The sequence below is a fragment of the Sesamum indicum genome, linkage group LG1, assembly GCF_026168435.1.
Source record: "Sesamum indicum cultivar Baizhima isolate 11 linkage group LG1, ASM2616843v1, whole genome shotgun sequence".
Lineage (NCBI taxonomy): Eukaryota > Viridiplantae > Streptophyta > Magnoliopsida > Lamiales > Pedaliaceae > Sesamum > Sesamum indicum.
The window spans coordinates 14,376,994-14,392,887 of NC_142657.1; the positions used below are offsets into that span (position 1 = coordinate 14,376,994).

Below are 15,894 nucleotides of genomic sequence, written 5' to 3' on the forward strand. Positions count from 1 at the left end.
AATTAGGAATGTTCTTAGCATTTGTAACCACTTGGAGACGGCTTGCTTGACCATTCACTTCCCTTGAACATTGACCTCAATCAAATGCAACTTTTCCTTGGATCACTTATCCACTATATATTTCTCCATTAGCACGACCAAGATTTGTCAATCACTACACAAAACCTCCTGCCATGGATGTTCAAAGCAGTTCTCAACAAGAATTGCACAAAACAGCCATTTACGCATTTGATGAAGTTGAATACGATGATGATGTTTTCTATAAGGAGCTCAGAAAACAAGTCTTACAACTGACAGCGGAGGACGATGAATCATTTGAAACCAAGAATCCCAACATGCAAAAACAAGGCCAGAATTATGGTGCTACAAATGACAGGGGCTATTACAGTTGGCCCGGGAACAAGGAGGATCATGCGGCACCTGCATGGATATTGAATTTGTGGAGAACTGGGAACGGAACAGGAGTTTTCATACCACAAATTAATGCCCAGGCCAGATCGAAAAACAGACCAAGTATGTGCTCTTATGTGAAATATGATCAATCTGAAAGAGAAATATTTTGTCTAGGCTTAACATTTAAGTTTGGTAATAAACATGTTTGCTGTTTGAATATGGCTGCAGGAAAGAAGAAGAACAAAAGAGGACGAACATACAAGGGTGTGGAAAAGATGAGCTGGACTGAAAATTAGATTCTTTTATTCTTTCAGAACCTGTGAAATATGTACTTTTAACTGCCCTGTGTATAAATGAATGGAATGGAATGTAAGTTTTGATGGCTGCATCGTTATAGCTTTATCATCATAACAATACAGTTTTAATACTTTTTAACATGCAATCAATTCCATCAAGGGATGAGCATAATCATATTCCTAGGTAGAAACTGCTTCTCATAGTGATTGTTAAGAAACTAGTAAATTACAAGTGGATGTAATTCTTAGATACAGGCAACGATACACTAACCTGGTGTCTACTCGTTCCACAAAGCAAACCTGTACTTACATTGATGAACGGAAATCTACAACATTGCCAAGCAGTCAAGGATTCGTCTAGTAGAATCTAGGCCACTGAATGCGGTAAGATCATTCCTTTGGGCGTGCTTGCCATAAAGAACTCAAGGCGCGGAGCCTTGACTTGTAATCACCAATTGCAAGAAGAGCCCGGGCAGCTTGACGGGTTGTCAAGATTCGTTGCAGTTGTCGTAAGGTCTGCTGTCTCAGAAGATCAGCCTGTCAGAGTAAATGTATGTCTTTGTAATTTTTTTGGTCTGAAAATCAAGGATCCTATAGGTGTGCTGCAATCTTGCAATCTAGACACAGTAATAATGGTCATACCTGATGGACGAAATTCTCAAGTGTGGCAAGCTTGCTCATTGCAATTGCCATCTGCCCCATGTAGTCGGCAACATTTCCAGAATTACGAGGTCCAAGAGAACTGGAGGAAAGTGTCTCTACAAGTGATTGTTGTAAAGCTTCCATGCCTTGGGACAAGGCATCCTCAGCCTGCTGGGAGGATTGCTGTAGATTACAAATGCCCACCAACTGTTGTTCGGTTAAAGGTTCAATTTGATTTCCAAGAATCTGAAATCCCGAAAAAGTAAAATGGATTAGAATGAAACAGGATTCCTAAACATGATAAAATGAAATAGAGCGAAAATTATGATATTTAATTACCTTGAGAACCTCAGAGCAGCGAAATCCTCCCAACCACATGAAACACCTTTCAGCAGGAGTCTTCCACATGCCAGAAAGCATGTGAAATACATCTGACTTTGCACCAACGCTCTTAAGACGGAATATCTCATCATAATGAGACATGACTCCATCCACAAGAAGCCGGAGTTCACTGTCACCCACATGAGAATTTATAGCTAATCTCAGATCATTGATCAGTCGTTGATGTTCATCCAGCCATCGAGCATAATCTATGTCAAATGCCAAAGCCCCTGCAGGCATTGACAACAGAGGGTCAAACTCCCCAAATCAACAACTTCTGAGTTTCTAAACTAAAAATCAACCATAAAAATGAGAAGATCTAAGATATAAGATCCAGTAGGTGCCGAAAACTCTACTGGAAGGCAAAAATTGAGTGCAGCCTTTTGACATGAACAACAACTCCAGAATATACCTAAAGATTCAGAAAAGTACTTCACTCACCAGTTCCACCCACAGAATGACTCTGGTCTGCTGAAAATCCAGATGAGACAAAGACGCCCTGCATTTTTTTTGGGGTAATGGAAGTAATTTCTTGGGTCAAATTTAGGTCAACTTCAGATAAAAGACAAGTAATTTTCCATCAAGGTTATATGTTACATATAATGAACCAATAGTCGTACTAAAGCTGATAAATATTTGCCCATAAAAAATTTATGCACTTGATTTTGTATGCCGTGATAAGGGATTACTTCCTAAAATCAAGCCGTGAATGTATAACTAAATGATCAAATAACTTTTCCAAGTTATTCAACCAGATGGTAGACATGGCAACAAGAAAGCACCTGATGCCGTGCTCTTTTCAGCTCCTGCTCGAGTTGTGTAAGCCTTAGCCGACTGTTCTCAAGTTGTTGAACATATGCCTATTCAAAACCATAAGCCTATTTTCAACAATGCTCCACAAATAAACCATTGAACTGCTATCAGAAACAAAGAAAGCAGAAAGCAGGAAGAAAATGTAACTAAGAATGCTGAGCACCAGCTACCATTAATTCATAATGGACCAAACAGAAAACTGAGCTCCATTGTGGTCCAATATAAACCTGGAAGCTATCTACCTACAATAAAGCCAAGGAGATCCCATGGTTGTAAATTATATTGATTGTTAATTGGTTCATTGGGTTTCTCGCCACTTTGTGGATAAAGCAACAAACAAAACTATATAATGACAAAGGCTCTTACCCAATACCTCTCTTACAGCACTCCGATTTTCACACATGAAACAAAACCATGAAATGATGGAGAATACAATGACAAATTAGTGTTTCGAAATTTGAGGACGGGTCCCTGGAGGCAGAAGCTCATGCAAGTGTTGCACGCTATACTTTTTGCGAGCAAGGAGCAAAAACATGTGAATATCACCACGTGCATAGAATAAGAATAGTGGAAAAAGGAATTCCATAGCATAATACTAGACAACCAGACACAAAAAATATCTGGTTATTACAATTTGCAGAATTCATGTAAATCATCATATTAGAGCTGAACACCACGCGTTACAGGCCTCGTAAAATCAGTACTTGTTCAAAAATTCAAGAGATCGACAATTACCTTTTTCCTCATTCGGCTTTTCTTTGCAGCTTCGCGGTTCTGAGCTAGCCTTCGAAGAGCCTGACACAGACAATAAAAGCAAATAAAATCATTTCCAACTACCTAGTTAGGACCCTTGAGAAATGCGTATAAAACAGAGCAAAGAAACAAACCTTTTGGTCCCCAATTTTGCCCTTAGACTGGTCCATCGAGTCCACCACTATCAATCTTTCATCATGAACTCCGGGGTACTAAAATTTGTAACCAAAGCCAAAACTAACTCAACCATTATAATTCCCGAGAATTTCACATTATTACAACAGGAAAAAAAAAAAAAGAAAAAAAAACAGAATGTAAGGAAGTAAAACTCTCTCCCAAGCTTCCAAAATTGTGCCAATAATTTCCGGACAATCTTGATGTTGAAGGCCAATTCAGTGAATTTATTATCCTAGTTTCCAAATCAAGCAGCAACACCAAAATCCTGGTTTCAGACATAACTCTCATTGATTACCTAGTAATAACTATAGGAAGGACCGAAACACAAAACAGAAGAGCAAAACGGCAAGGAACTACCAGATCTCTACCTCAAAGAACTATTTAAAAGCCCTCCATCCCCCTAATAATTTCTCATCATAACGGAAGGCAATCTCCATTATTACCAACTCAACCCATTCAGGTTGAAACCAGCTTAAAATCTGCTAAAGGATTACATTAATTGACTCAAGATCACATAAATAACAAAGCATGTAAAATTCTAAAACAAACAAGAAGCTAAAATGGAGGAGGACCTGGTTTTTGTCATCGGTATCTGTGGAAGTGTCAGTCTGCTGGCTGTGGTCTGCTACCACCCCAGAATCACCCCAGTTCTCAAAGTGACCATTTCCCAAAGCCCCACCGCCACCGCCACCACCACCTCCAACACTCACCATTGTCCCCTTGGGTAACATGAAATGCCCTGAATCCACTCCTGTTCCTGATGAGACCATCTCAGCTGAACCCAAACTCTGAAAGAAACAAAATGCGGTACAAGTCAACTATGCATTCGTTGCGTATACATACATTCATTTATTTTGAAGATAAAGAAGAAGAGAGCTCACATTGTTGAGCCCACCAAACTGCAAGTTACTAGACACAACAGAAACATTGCTTGCCTTCATGTCATTGTATATTGAGCCTACCATGAATTTAGAAAATGCATTATATTAGTCACAAGTTGTTAGAAACAAACAGAGAGAGAGAGAGAGAGAGAAGTTTTCGTGATAAGTTGAAGTAGAAAGAGATGAAAAGATTACTTCTGCTTAAATTAACAGCATCATCATGATGGAATGCATGTCCAGCTGACTGCTCAAGCTCCCCAAGATCTCCAAAACGTGGCCCATTTCTGCCACCTTCTTCACCTCTACATTCACATAAATTACACCAAATGAGACATGCAGAGATGGCCATCCAATGTTCATAAGGCCAGAAAAGCTACGACCCTCGTAAACCATTCAAAAGAAAAAAAACTACCTTTGCATAAATCTAAACATGCAATATAGTAACATAAACACAAAAAGATGAGCTTCTTGGAGCACCTGAGGTAAAAGGGTGAGTGGGAATGGCAATACACATCAGAGTTGGTGAGAGCAATTCCCTGCGGTAAGGCTGCTTTGAAGCTATGCATTTCACACGTTCACTCTGTGTGGTGTGGGGGTGTGTGTGTGTGTGTGTGTGTGTGTGTGTGTCTCTCTCTCTCTCTCTCTCCTGAACACAAACGAAAGAAATTGAACAAGAAGGGGTAGTAGGAGAATCAGAAATAGAGTGGAAGCAGAAATGGCAGCCTCAAACAAGAAAAGGTTGAGAAATAAAATCTTGGATGTATCTTTTTGAACAGAAGATAGCGTATCAAAGTAAGGTTGCTTTTATTCATTAAAAACATCGGTACGACCACCATCTTTTTTCATTATTACATTCTGACCCCCTTTCCCTTCCCTTCCCTTCAGTCTCTCAACTTGCAGAAGCTGAGATGCACTACCACTACCCTCTCACGAGGCTCCATGTCACGTGCCACCAAGAACTTCGTTTGCAATGAACCCATACTTGAATTTACTATTTGATCAAGGGCCTCTTTTGCAAATACAATCTCTTTTTGTGTTGTCTGTTTTGATTCTTGAAACTTTATTTGTTCAAATTCACCCACGTCCATAAAATTTGCACTCTTCAACTTAATTGTAGAATTCCATACCTTAAAATTCAAAAGGTTAGCACAATGGTGTAAGATTCTATTGCGTATGTAGTGTGAGAAGTCGATCTATTTAACAATAAATTTTGCGCTCAAACTTGATCTTGTATAAAATTTTCTTAACAAGCAAAAATCATGAACATAACTTTTTACAGCACAACATCATAAGCTAGGACAAGTACTTTAGTGGATAATTTTATAGGTAAAATTCATAACTTTTGACCATAAAAAATTGTAACTTTGCACCCATATGAATAAGTAACTATAATATGCTAGCGACATAGTGAAAAACTAGGAAATTTTCACGAGAAAATCATAACTTGACACCATCTGCAATAATAGTATGTTAACAAGATAGATTTGGTAGCATGCATAATAGTCTTACCAATACTTTTGGGATATGATGTATGGATATAAATACAGTAATACAGATAAAATACAATACAGACATGATGATACGAAAACTTTTTAAAAATTAAGACATGAATGGCACTACTATTTATATATATAATAGTTTTTTATTATATTTTCAATTTCTCATAAAATTAAAACATGCAAAACAAAAAATATCAAGATAAAACTAAAATAAAACATGTGTCTTACATCTAAATTCTTAATCAAAATATATTACTTAAAAAATTAAACATAACCAATTTATTTTAAAGGAATATGAAATGGAATTTGTTTAGTTATTCAAATTAATTAAATCATCGTGATCATCTCTGTATTTTGAGTAATTTTATTCTAAAACTTTTAATTTAAGATAAGTAAATTAATTATTTTATTATTCAACCCAAAACTCTTTTTATTTAAAGACAAAGACTTTGTAAAATTTTTAAAAATATAGATTATAATGTACCGAAAACGTGTGAAACACGAGAGTTGGGCGTGTTGGTGACGGGGGTTTGTAGCAGGATTATCCAATCTCAAGATTTTGTCATTTTGTTTGATAAGCTATTTGTGTACAAGTAGTATTAGAGAACCCCACCCCACTAACGACAAAAATATAATCCATTTTACACACCTCAAACACACAGAACTGCCTTTCCCAGCTTTTTTCTTCTAATTCATACAACAAATTAATGCCTCAGATTATTATTATTTTTGCACAAAAGCCATTTGAGTTATGAACAAGTTATTAGTCCAATATTAAACGGATTAAATTTTAGAAACAATTGAATTGTATTACAAGCAAATTAAGATAAAATTCAATCCTTAAATTTTTGACCACATCATATAATATATAGTATTATTGTTGTTGTTAATAATAATGACCTAGAAAGTTGTGGTGTAGATGTAGAGTAGAAGGAGGCGTCTATGTCATGGGGAAGGGTGAGTTTAATTTTCTGGACATAATTAAGGATGATGGGATGGTGATGAGATGGGATGGAAAGAGCATTGAAATTGGAGTTCAGAGTAGGAATAAAATTTAATTTCGTTAGGAGAAGATATTAATTCAGAATTAATTACGGAGGAGGGCTTTGCTCGGAAGTAACCCACCAGCAAATATGTCTGCAGGTGCAAGGGCCCCACCACCACCTGCCTGCCACCGCAGCCCATATATGCCTGCGTTTCATACGGCCGCGCCACCGCTCCCTGTCCTCGTAGGCGCTGGCTATCTTTATAGTGAACCTGCTACAACGCATCATTATAACACTTCCAAATTTATATACATAGAACCTTCACTCTTTAAAATTTCTGTACTGTGTTCTATGATGTTTTTTTTCTTCTTTAAGCAGAAAAAAGGGTTATTTCAAAATTTATTTTGTTAAATTCTGACCATTCTTCTTTTTTTTTTTTATTAACTCCTCGTGAGTGGATCATGAGAATTAGAAAACACATTAGATTTGTTAAAGATGGGTGAGGTCATATTAGGGTAGTTTTTAAGTTGGGTTGCAACTTTTCTTAACTCCATGTGAGTGGATTTTGAGAACTAGAAAACACATTAGATTTGTTGGTATGACTCCAACTAAAATCCTTTGATGTTTAAATTAGAAAATGGGGTCGAATTCAATCAAGAGGATTTAATAGGGTCGAATATAGCATTAATTGCATGTACCACCATACCATATGAAATGACTTCACATGGCAGTATCTGAAAGTATAATTGTCAAGTGATCCAACAGCCCATAATCCAGGTCTTTTTTCTTGAGTTGGACACCCGTAAATTCACATGCGGATCTTGTCCTCTTTCCGTAATTTTCATACGATGGAAGGGTGTTTTCGTCTTTTTGCTCTCCAAAGGGCTACTACCCCTATCAAAATTTATGTGAATGTTATTATGTTATTTTGAACTTAATTGTTTATTTACTACGCCAACTTTTGTTTTAACAAGTGTGCATTCATGCTGCTAAGTGCTACTACTCGCAGCTTTAGGTAAACAGATAAATTATTGGATGAGTTCATATGTTATATCCCATAGTAAATAGACGTCTGTTGATTTCGGGTCAAATTGGATCGACCCCCCTTTTGATCTAAGCCACAAACCCTCAATGGACCCTTTTGCTGAACAAGTTGCATGACTTTGTCAACCTTTTATCACACATTAACTTTGTCATGAAAGCGTTGGGCTTATGGATTACGATTACTCGCGGCTTTTTGACGTCATCTATGTCCCCATCCTATTGATAGCTCTAGCACTGAAAGCATGACTTTCTAACTACAAACATCCAACTCCTCCAACGGCTCCAACCCCAAGTAAGAAACAGAACTGATGTTCTAAACTTTAGTAAAATATTTCACTGTGAATAATACAATATGATAAGGAACCAAGGGTAGACACCGAGGAGACACAGCATTGAAGGAGGAAAGATGCAGCAATTAATATTTAATACAAGTTAAAATGCAAGAAAAGAGTTACATTATCGATCTTGGACAAGGTTAAATTCAAGAAGAACTGCTTCCGGTGTCTCTTCATCTGCTCTATGTCTTAACAATTCCCTGGGACGCAAACTTCTGTGCTGTAGGCGCTGGTGTAGTTTTTCTAATATCTTGGTGAAGAACACGGCATCCCACCTGTTTATTAATGTCGGGTCTTCAGCATAACAGATATAAATAGATGTCACTGCACTTTCAACTACTACCACTGCTAGTCCGACCTGCAAACAGAAAAATGAATTATGACCGGCAATGGTGTCGAATCCTTTGGAAACGTATTGGGGAGATAGCATCGCTGCTTACCAAGATCATTCCCATCAACATGGCAGCAGAGCCCACCATTACTACCCGCTCAGGGTGATTAATCCAAGTCCAAATTGCTGCACAAGTTCCGGCAATAAGCCCACCCAATAGAGTTCCCATCAATAGAACGGCCCCTGAACAGTCGTAGGCTACAAGTGATTCCACACCTGTTGATTGGAACAACTCCCATGCGTCCTTTGCTGAATGATTGAAGTTTTTTTCTGTAAATAGCAATCAGGACAGAACAGCACGTGTTAAAATATATATTTAGGGTCCTAGTTAATATCAAAACCAAGATAGTTGGGACAACAAATCCACATCTCCAGGCGATGACATTGAATAAGTAGTAATTCATCTCCTCTTATTTCTTTAATAATAGATGATTAAAATGTAGGAACTGACACTAAAATCTTCCATATTATGGGATCCCTAGATAAAAAAGTTTAGTTAGCTGAAAGGGCCTATTTCCTCCCGACTCCTTCCCAATCTTCTTCACAGAGCAAGCTGATATGGAAACTGAGGATGGCTTTACTGGCAAAATATTGTTACAAAAGGAGCTTACTGTCTTCCCCACAAGGTGGATGGCCTAACTCCTCATCTCGAAATTAGATTCGCAAGGCATCAAGGCTCTTCATAGGGGGTACCTACTGCTATCCAATTCATTTCACATACTTTTTTTTAAATTCTTTCTCTTATGTTCTCTAGCCTCATTCGGTAGTAAACATTTAAAGAATTGAAGCCATCACATCACGTAGTAGCATTTCAGCTCACTAATCAAAGTCCACGCGGAGCAGTAGCATAGGGGTATATCTGTGCCTTCACAAGATGTCACAATAAAATAAGATAACGATACAAACTGTAGCCATATAGGTAGAACAAATACTTGAACATAAGCATACTTGTTGAACCATCAAACTAAAAATTCTACTAGATGAAACAGAAAATCAACACAGCAGAGCAAACACTCATTCTTGCCAATCTTTGACCTCAGTCCTCTAATCTGCAAATTACATGAGATTGGTTGTTAGTAGTAACAGTAGCAAACCAAAGTGAAAAGACATGTAGCTATATTTTCCTTATTCAACTGACATCAATTAACTCCAGATCACTAACCTTCCAGTGTAGGGTTCGTACTTCGTATAGCAGCTGTAAAGAGAGACCCATAGCATATGCTGCCAAAAGAAGTAGTGATAGCACATCTCAAGGAATTCATCAGTGGTTTACGAGGCATTGGTGCTGCTTCTCGGCCACCATGAATGAGAACAAGAAAGACCATTCCTGAAACTATGACGTGGAGGACATTACACAGAACTGCACCAGTCCAAAACAAACTTATGGACAGCACCTGTGCTTGCATATAACAGCACTATGTTCAATGTTTATGTTCTCATAGCAACTATGCTGTAATACTGCCTAGTAAGAAGACATGTCTAGCAAAGACTTGCCAGCTTATCACAAGAAGCCACCAACGCCGCATCACCGATACTTAATGCCACAACCCCAGCAGCACCAAATGACAAAGGGCTAGCCATAAAAGCATTACTAGCATAAATATGGATGCTACTCTTGTGACCTCCGGAAGATTCTGTACATCTTAACTGCTCCTTGTAATACCAGCATGGTAAATGGAAGTCTACAGAAGGACACTAAGTCATAAAAGCTGAAAACCATGTATGAAAAATTTGCTGATCATCCTCTCTTTCTCAGAGATAACTTTAGACCAAATCAGGTGATCGATGTTCATATAAGAATCACACCTCGTATGTCAGTAGAGTAATGTATATATATTTGATAAAAATAAAATAACAACTTTGAATACGTGAATAATTAAAATAACTTCAGAAATGCATACATCTCCTGAATGAGAGAAAAGGTTACTCATGGGAATGGGAAAAGTATTATAATATATTCTATCATTTTCTCCAACATTGTGAATAAAGCATCCGGCTGTTAAAGTATGTTGATTTTAGAAGGTTAACATCTCAAACAAATTTGTAAACAGAGAGAAACCTCTAAGACCACCGACTCAAAGATCAAAGTTTATAAGCTGCTCAATAAAGAAAATAACCATCAAACTTGTTTACATAACTCTAGAATTTCATATCTTATAATTTGTAAGGTAAAAGTTTTCATGCATGTTCGAATTCAATCAGAAGAGTTATCAGAGTTGTGAACTCAGACACTATACCAATCATCATGCAGAAAGGTCTGTGTCATGGTAATTCTGTAGGCAGCATTTTATTTCAACCATTTTCAGACATGAAATCAAAGCTAAATTCACAAAAATTTGAACCACAACAAGGTGTTGGAGATTACCTGTCAATGATTGATATAATATACAATAACTGCAATGCAGCGCCAGTAGCAAATGCAACAACCCAGTTAAACTGCTTAATCCAAACATAACACACTGACAACAGCAAGATATGCAGTCAAAAGGTGCACTGCAAACTTCGTCATTTGATTTGCACGTGAACCGAGCAACAACAACCAAGTCCACCCCAAAGCTGCTCCAACACCGGCAGCAATAGAGTACACTGGCCAGTAATCTTCAGTGAGACCATCCTTATTCTCAAGAAATCCCATAGTATACTTGTCAATGCTTAGCCTATCCTTTTTCTTAAACCTATTAAGACCAAAAACCTCAAAAGCAAAACCTACCACTGTCAAATCACAAATGTGCCATAAAGATCAGCAACCAGAACACATCCAGCCAGTGACGAGAAGCTGTTGGAGAGATTCCCGGAGGATATGAATGGCTGCCCAAAACATTCTGCATCTATTTTGCAAGATGATCAGCAATAGATAAAAACATCATTTTAAGTATTTATTGGAATTTCTAAAGTGCAAAGAGTACTAATTGTGCATATTTTATATCGGAACTAAATTCATTAATGCATAAATTCTCAAGTCAATTTTTTTGACTGAACTTAGAGTCTGGTAGTGGAATTACAACATTTCCTTTTCGATAGTTCTTTTTTATTCTTCAAATTCCAAGTTGGCACCCTAAATCTGAAAATTGCAACATTTCCCACCAAAATCCTAAGGAATAGTTCTAAAATAATGGTATACACACAAGATATGAAGATCGAACTCAACGAGCATCACCATAGAAAGCCATGCTGAATGGTCAAGTTACTTAAATCCACCCCCGGAAAAAAAAAATCCAAACTTTATCTGTCAGACACACATTATTGCAGAAACATACATGCACACGCAAGCATTAACGGTTGCGGCAGTTCCGCGGGGAGATCATACGAGGAAAACGACGGCGACGGAGAAGGAGAGTCAGTCATTGGGCAAACGCGTACAAGAGACTTAGAAGAAGTAGGGTCTGGTCTGGATAGGAAGTGTGTCTCGTAGAGTACACACAAGAAATATGTTGCTAGGGTTTTGGAGATTTTGTGACTGGAAAAGAAGAGGGAGTTGGGGAAAGTGATAAAGGCGGCGGCAGTTTAGGAAGGGGGGATTTGGGGAAGGAAAGGGAAAACTGAAAGATGTATGTAACGGCTATCATTTCTTTCTTCAACTTTTTAACTTTTAATAATTAAGTGAAAAAGGGGTAGGGCAGCTTACACTATGTTTGTTTTCATTTCTAACTTATTTCCGAGACAAGTCAAAACATACCCAATGTTTGCCATCATTCAAAAACACCTTATTTAGGTGTTTTTAACTATTTTAGCATAAAAACATACATATATATACACACATATATACATAAATATATATAAAAAATGCATGATTTGACAATGAATAGTAATTTTTGTCTCCCAAAATACAACATTAAACATATAATACTTATTTTAAATTATCTCCAAAAACATGATTTGACAATGAATAGTTATTTTTGTCTCCCAAAACATAACATTAAATATATAATACTTATTTTAAATTATCTCCAAAAACAAATCCAAACATACATACTATCTCTAACACACACTTATTTATCTTTATTTTTCTCTCTCTATTTCCATAAAACACAACAAAACACTCAGAAAACGAATCCAAACATTATGTTAGCTTTTCATGATTTTTCCCTAATTAATATATTAATACTTTGTATTCAAAATTAAAGGTTAATCAGATCCAAGTAACTGGATCAACTTGTAATTTATGCTACATTTCTATATATATTAAGGCTTAAGGGGGTGTACCATAAATTACTATTCTGATCATTGATTTGACATTTAAAATATGGATAATTACAACAACAAACATTGTGATTCTGAGTTAACAAGATGGAGCACTTTTGGGCAATGAAGAGGGAAATGAACATATACCAAAGGAAGGCAGGCAATTTGTGCACTAATTAATCAAGAATCAATACCATTTCATAAATAACCATCTCGCATCAAACTTGCAACTTACAACTAATATTACTACCTACTATACAAACAAAGAAACATGTAAGTTCACTGAGTTGCAAGAATTACACATACACCCACACCCACACCCACACCCACACCCACATGTGGGCCCAACCCTTGGGCCTTACAGTTATTAAGGTCAGGCCCACACAAAAGCAACTACCTCAATTCTTCAATTACAATAAACAAAACTTTATAATAAAGTAAATAGTTAATCCTATTCCTTCCCCCATATATATATATATATATATATATCTAATCAGCAGGAGGAATATCATAATAATATAAATTAAAATTAACACCACTGCTTTTTTCTTTTTCAATCAATTTCTAGCATTTATTGGGTGAGAACCCAATAAGAGAATTAGTCAGGTCGTAACTGACACGTGTCCCCTGCTGCTGGACATTCCCTATAATCCCAAGCGATGACGACGTCGGTGCGAATGCGAAACAGAAAGTCCCCGATGAATCTACCGGTATCATGTAATTCTTAGCCGGTAAACTCAGTTCTTTCCCGTTCCCGAAGTGGAACGCCACCGTCGGCACCTCCACACTCTTCCTTGAGCTCAAGTCGTAGCACGTGTCGAACAGTGCCACCCCCTCTGTTGACGCCAAATCCTTCGTCCCCTTTTTGAAGGCGTCGCGCATTGAGTTGTAAGCCTCTGTTTGCAGCCTCGTCACGGCCGTCCCTGAATCCACTATCACTCCGCCGTTCCCGTTATCGTTCAGCTGGAATGTCGACGGTGGGATTGGCAGCAGCTCTCCCGCCACGCTGATTCCCGTTAAATCCACGTAATAGAACGTGTCAAGCTTCGAATTGCGGACTAACGGAGCAGTTACGGCGTCAGGAGACGGAACCGAGTTGAACTCGAGAGTCGAGGCGGAGTCGGAGTCCCGGTCCACGAGACAGTAAGAAAAGGAGGAAGCATTGATTTGGGACGGAAAGGATAGCGGGCCGCCGCCTAAGCCAATTAAGCCGGCGGCTCCAACAAACAGTCCCTCGTTGTTATGCCCGCAGCCGATGGCTACTTTGTTAACCGCAGCCGAACCCCCGAAAGTAATAGTCTCCGTTACAAAATCTCCGACGGTATAGGAACCGTCGCCATAGGAAACTTCGTAGAGACACGTGCCGTTCCGGCATTCGGACACGTCGAGCGACTTGCATTGCTGTGTTTCGCACGTCAGGGGAGAGAAGGAAGAGGATAGACTCGGGTCGAAAATCGGGTCCGCTTGCTGGTAACAGTCTGCGCAGGGTGCGCATTGCACCCAGTTGACGTCACTCCCAGTGTCGAGCACCATGTAAGCTTGAGTCGGCGGGTTGCCGACTCCCACTCTACAGAAATACTCGCCGCTGCCTTGACTCGTGCCGGAAATCACTGGACCCTCGAGCTTTTGTTCCTCAAATTCAACTTCCAAAGGCGTTAGATCTGCTTTCTTTATGTCTAAACTCACCAGATCTAGCCGAGTCTGAATCGATTTAACCCGGGCCGAGTCGCGAGCGAGTCTAGCCAATGTGAGGGTTTCGTAGTCTTTCTCCGAAGTTCCACGGACGGACAAGCGAGGATGCAGCTCGAAACTAAGGCTGGAGTCGGGAGAAACGGGCGGGTGTCGGTGGCGTACTTGGTGCTTCGAGGGTAGTACGCTGTGTGAATTGAGTGAGAACAAATCTTGGGTTTTCGAGAGTGTGGAAGCAACATCAAGAAGAGCGGCTTTTGAGGTGAAGGGGAGTGTTCTCGAGAGCACAGGAGAAGCAAAAATGGCGAAAACCGCAACAAAAAGGGCAAGAGAGAAAAAGCCCATCTTCCCCATTACAGCGCAAGAGGAGGTGAGATGAAAATGGAGGCGTGTGCAGTGCAAATTTATATAGAGGGAGGTGGCATAAAGATAGTCACGCAGGCGGGGGGAGAAAGCAGCAGAGAGAAGCTTTGAATGTGAGGAGGAGGTTTGTTGGTATTTTTAATGTTGTTTAGATATTTGAAAGAATAGATTCTTGGCGATAGCATTGATCACTTAATTTGCATGAGATCAATTGCGATTAATGTCATGAAAAGAGTCTCCCGACTTGATTAACTATAAATCTCAATCTTTTAAACTAGACAAGGTAATTTTATTATTGGTTTTGGGCAGGAGTGATTGTGGAGGGAGCGGCGATGTGGTAATTATGAGCAGATTAAGGCGGATTATGGAGAGGGAGGGGTTAGGGGTGGGGACAGCATGTCATGTGGGAGTGGGTCAAAAGAAAGATGGGGGAACACAACGAAGAAGACATTATATTTGATTATCACGAGATGGCCGCTTTATCTTTATTTTTCAATGGGTGTTGGTGAAATGGTGGACCAAATGAATGAGTTATGTATGTATGTATGTAGGTGAAGTAAGTAGTGTACTTAACTGTGTAGTAGAGCCTTTAGATCCAACTTTTTCCTTTCCTCTTTATCACCCTTGCAAGGAAGTTGATGCTTCTCATCATTTCTCATTTTCGTCAAACACTTGACCTCATCACATCAACACTTTTCTCTACTCTATTTTCTCTTTTTTCTAAAATATAGTTACAAATATATCTTTAAGTTTGATGTATCATACTTGTTTTATTTATTTTACATTAATAGAAAAATGCAAAATCAAACGTAATCTTTATCTGTCTCTCCCTATTTTTCAAAAATAAAGACAAGTATCTTAAAAGAAGAACCAAGCAAAGCTGGTATCTTTAAATGGTCTTGAATTGAGGGATTTGGAATAATTCTACTAGTTTATATGGTAATTAGGTGGGGTTCACTCTATGTAGATAATTGCAAAAATATTCATCCTAATCAAATCATATTCAATTTAGTTTTAATTCGAGCATAAGGGACCATTTTTACAAACTCGTCTGAAATGTTAAACTAAA

General features: G+C 38.4%; 3 protein-coding genes and 1 pseudogene across 4 annotated transcripts; 1 reads left to right on the forward strand and 3 right to left on the reverse strand.

Moving 5' to 3' along the window:
* The first annotated feature begins 124 nt into the window (after positions 1 to 124).
* LOC105161235 (uncharacterized) lies at positions 125 to 795 on the forward strand. Its single transcript, XM_011078862.3, has 2 exons — positions 125 to 513; positions 622 to 795. The coding sequence occupies exons 1-2, from the start codon at positions 174 to 176 to the stop codon at positions 687 to 689; spliced, it is 408 nt and encodes a 135-aa protein (XP_011077164.1). The 5' UTR covers positions 125 to 173; the 3' UTR covers positions 690 to 795.
* A 44-nt stretch (positions 796 to 839) lies between these two features.
* On the reverse strand, positions 840 to 5,222 carry LOC105161226 (transcription factor HBP-1b(c38)). Its single transcript, XM_011078850.3, has 11 exons — positions 4,814 to 5,222; positions 4,532 to 4,638; positions 4,337 to 4,413; positions 4,028 to 4,243; positions 3,413 to 3,490; positions 3,261 to 3,320; positions 2,495 to 2,572; positions 2,154 to 2,211; positions 1,671 to 1,942; positions 1,332 to 1,577; positions 840 to 1,226 (listed from the first exon to the last, which is right to left on the reverse strand). Exons 1-11 carry the CDS (start codon positions 4,900 to 4,902, stop codon positions 1,080 to 1,082), a joined length of 1,428 nt encoding a protein of 475 aa, XP_011077152.2. The 5' UTR covers positions 4,903 to 5,222; the 3' UTR covers positions 840 to 1,079.
* A 2,936-nt stretch (positions 5,223 to 8,158) lies between these two features.
* Positions 8,159 to 11,419, reverse strand: LOC105162169 (uncharacterized; annotated as a pseudogene). Its single transcript, XR_016066877.1, has 6 exons — positions 10,957 to 11,419; positions 10,082 to 10,273; positions 9,754 to 9,985; positions 9,513 to 9,640; positions 8,641 to 8,863; positions 8,159 to 8,558 (listed from the first exon to the last, which is right to left on the reverse strand). The product of XR_016066877.1 is annotated as an uncharacterized LOC105162169 (transcript).
* A 1,530-nt stretch (positions 11,420 to 12,949) lies between these two features.
* LOC105161245 (Eukaryotic aspartyl protease family protein) lies at positions 12,950 to 15,092 on the reverse strand. The gene has a single exon (XM_011078875.3). The coding sequence runs from the start codon at positions 14,814 to 14,816 to the stop codon at positions 13,338 to 13,340; it is 1,479 nt and encodes a 492-aa protein (XP_011077177.1). The 5' UTR covers positions 14,817 to 15,092; the 3' UTR covers positions 12,950 to 13,337.
* Between the last annotated feature and the right edge of the window lie 802 nt (positions 15,093 to 15,894).

Coding starts and splice junctions, on each gene's coding strand:
- LOC105161235 (XM_011078862.3), top strand. CDS start 174: ATGGATGTTCAAAGCAGTTCTCAACAAGAATTGCACAAAACAGCCATT. Junction 514..621: donor CAGATCGAAAAACAGACCAA/GTATGTGCTCTT, acceptor ATATGGCTGCAG/GAAAGAAGAAGAACAAAAGA.
- LOC105161226 (XM_011078850.3), bottom strand. CDS start 4,902: ATGCATAGCTTCAAAGCAGCCTTACCGCAGGGAATTGCTCTCACCAAC. Junction 2,212..2,494: donor TGAAAAGAGCACGGCATCAG/GTGCTTTCTTGT, acceptor AAAAAAATGCAG/GGCGTCTTTGTCTCATCTGG. Junction 1,227..1,331: donor TTGAGAATTTCGTCCATCAG/GTATGACCATTA, acceptor TTACTCTGACAG/GCTGATCTTCTGAGACAGCA.
- LOC105161245 (XM_011078875.3), bottom strand. CDS start 14,816: ATGGGGAAGATGGGCTTTTTCTCTCTTGCCCTTTTTGTTGCGGTTTTC.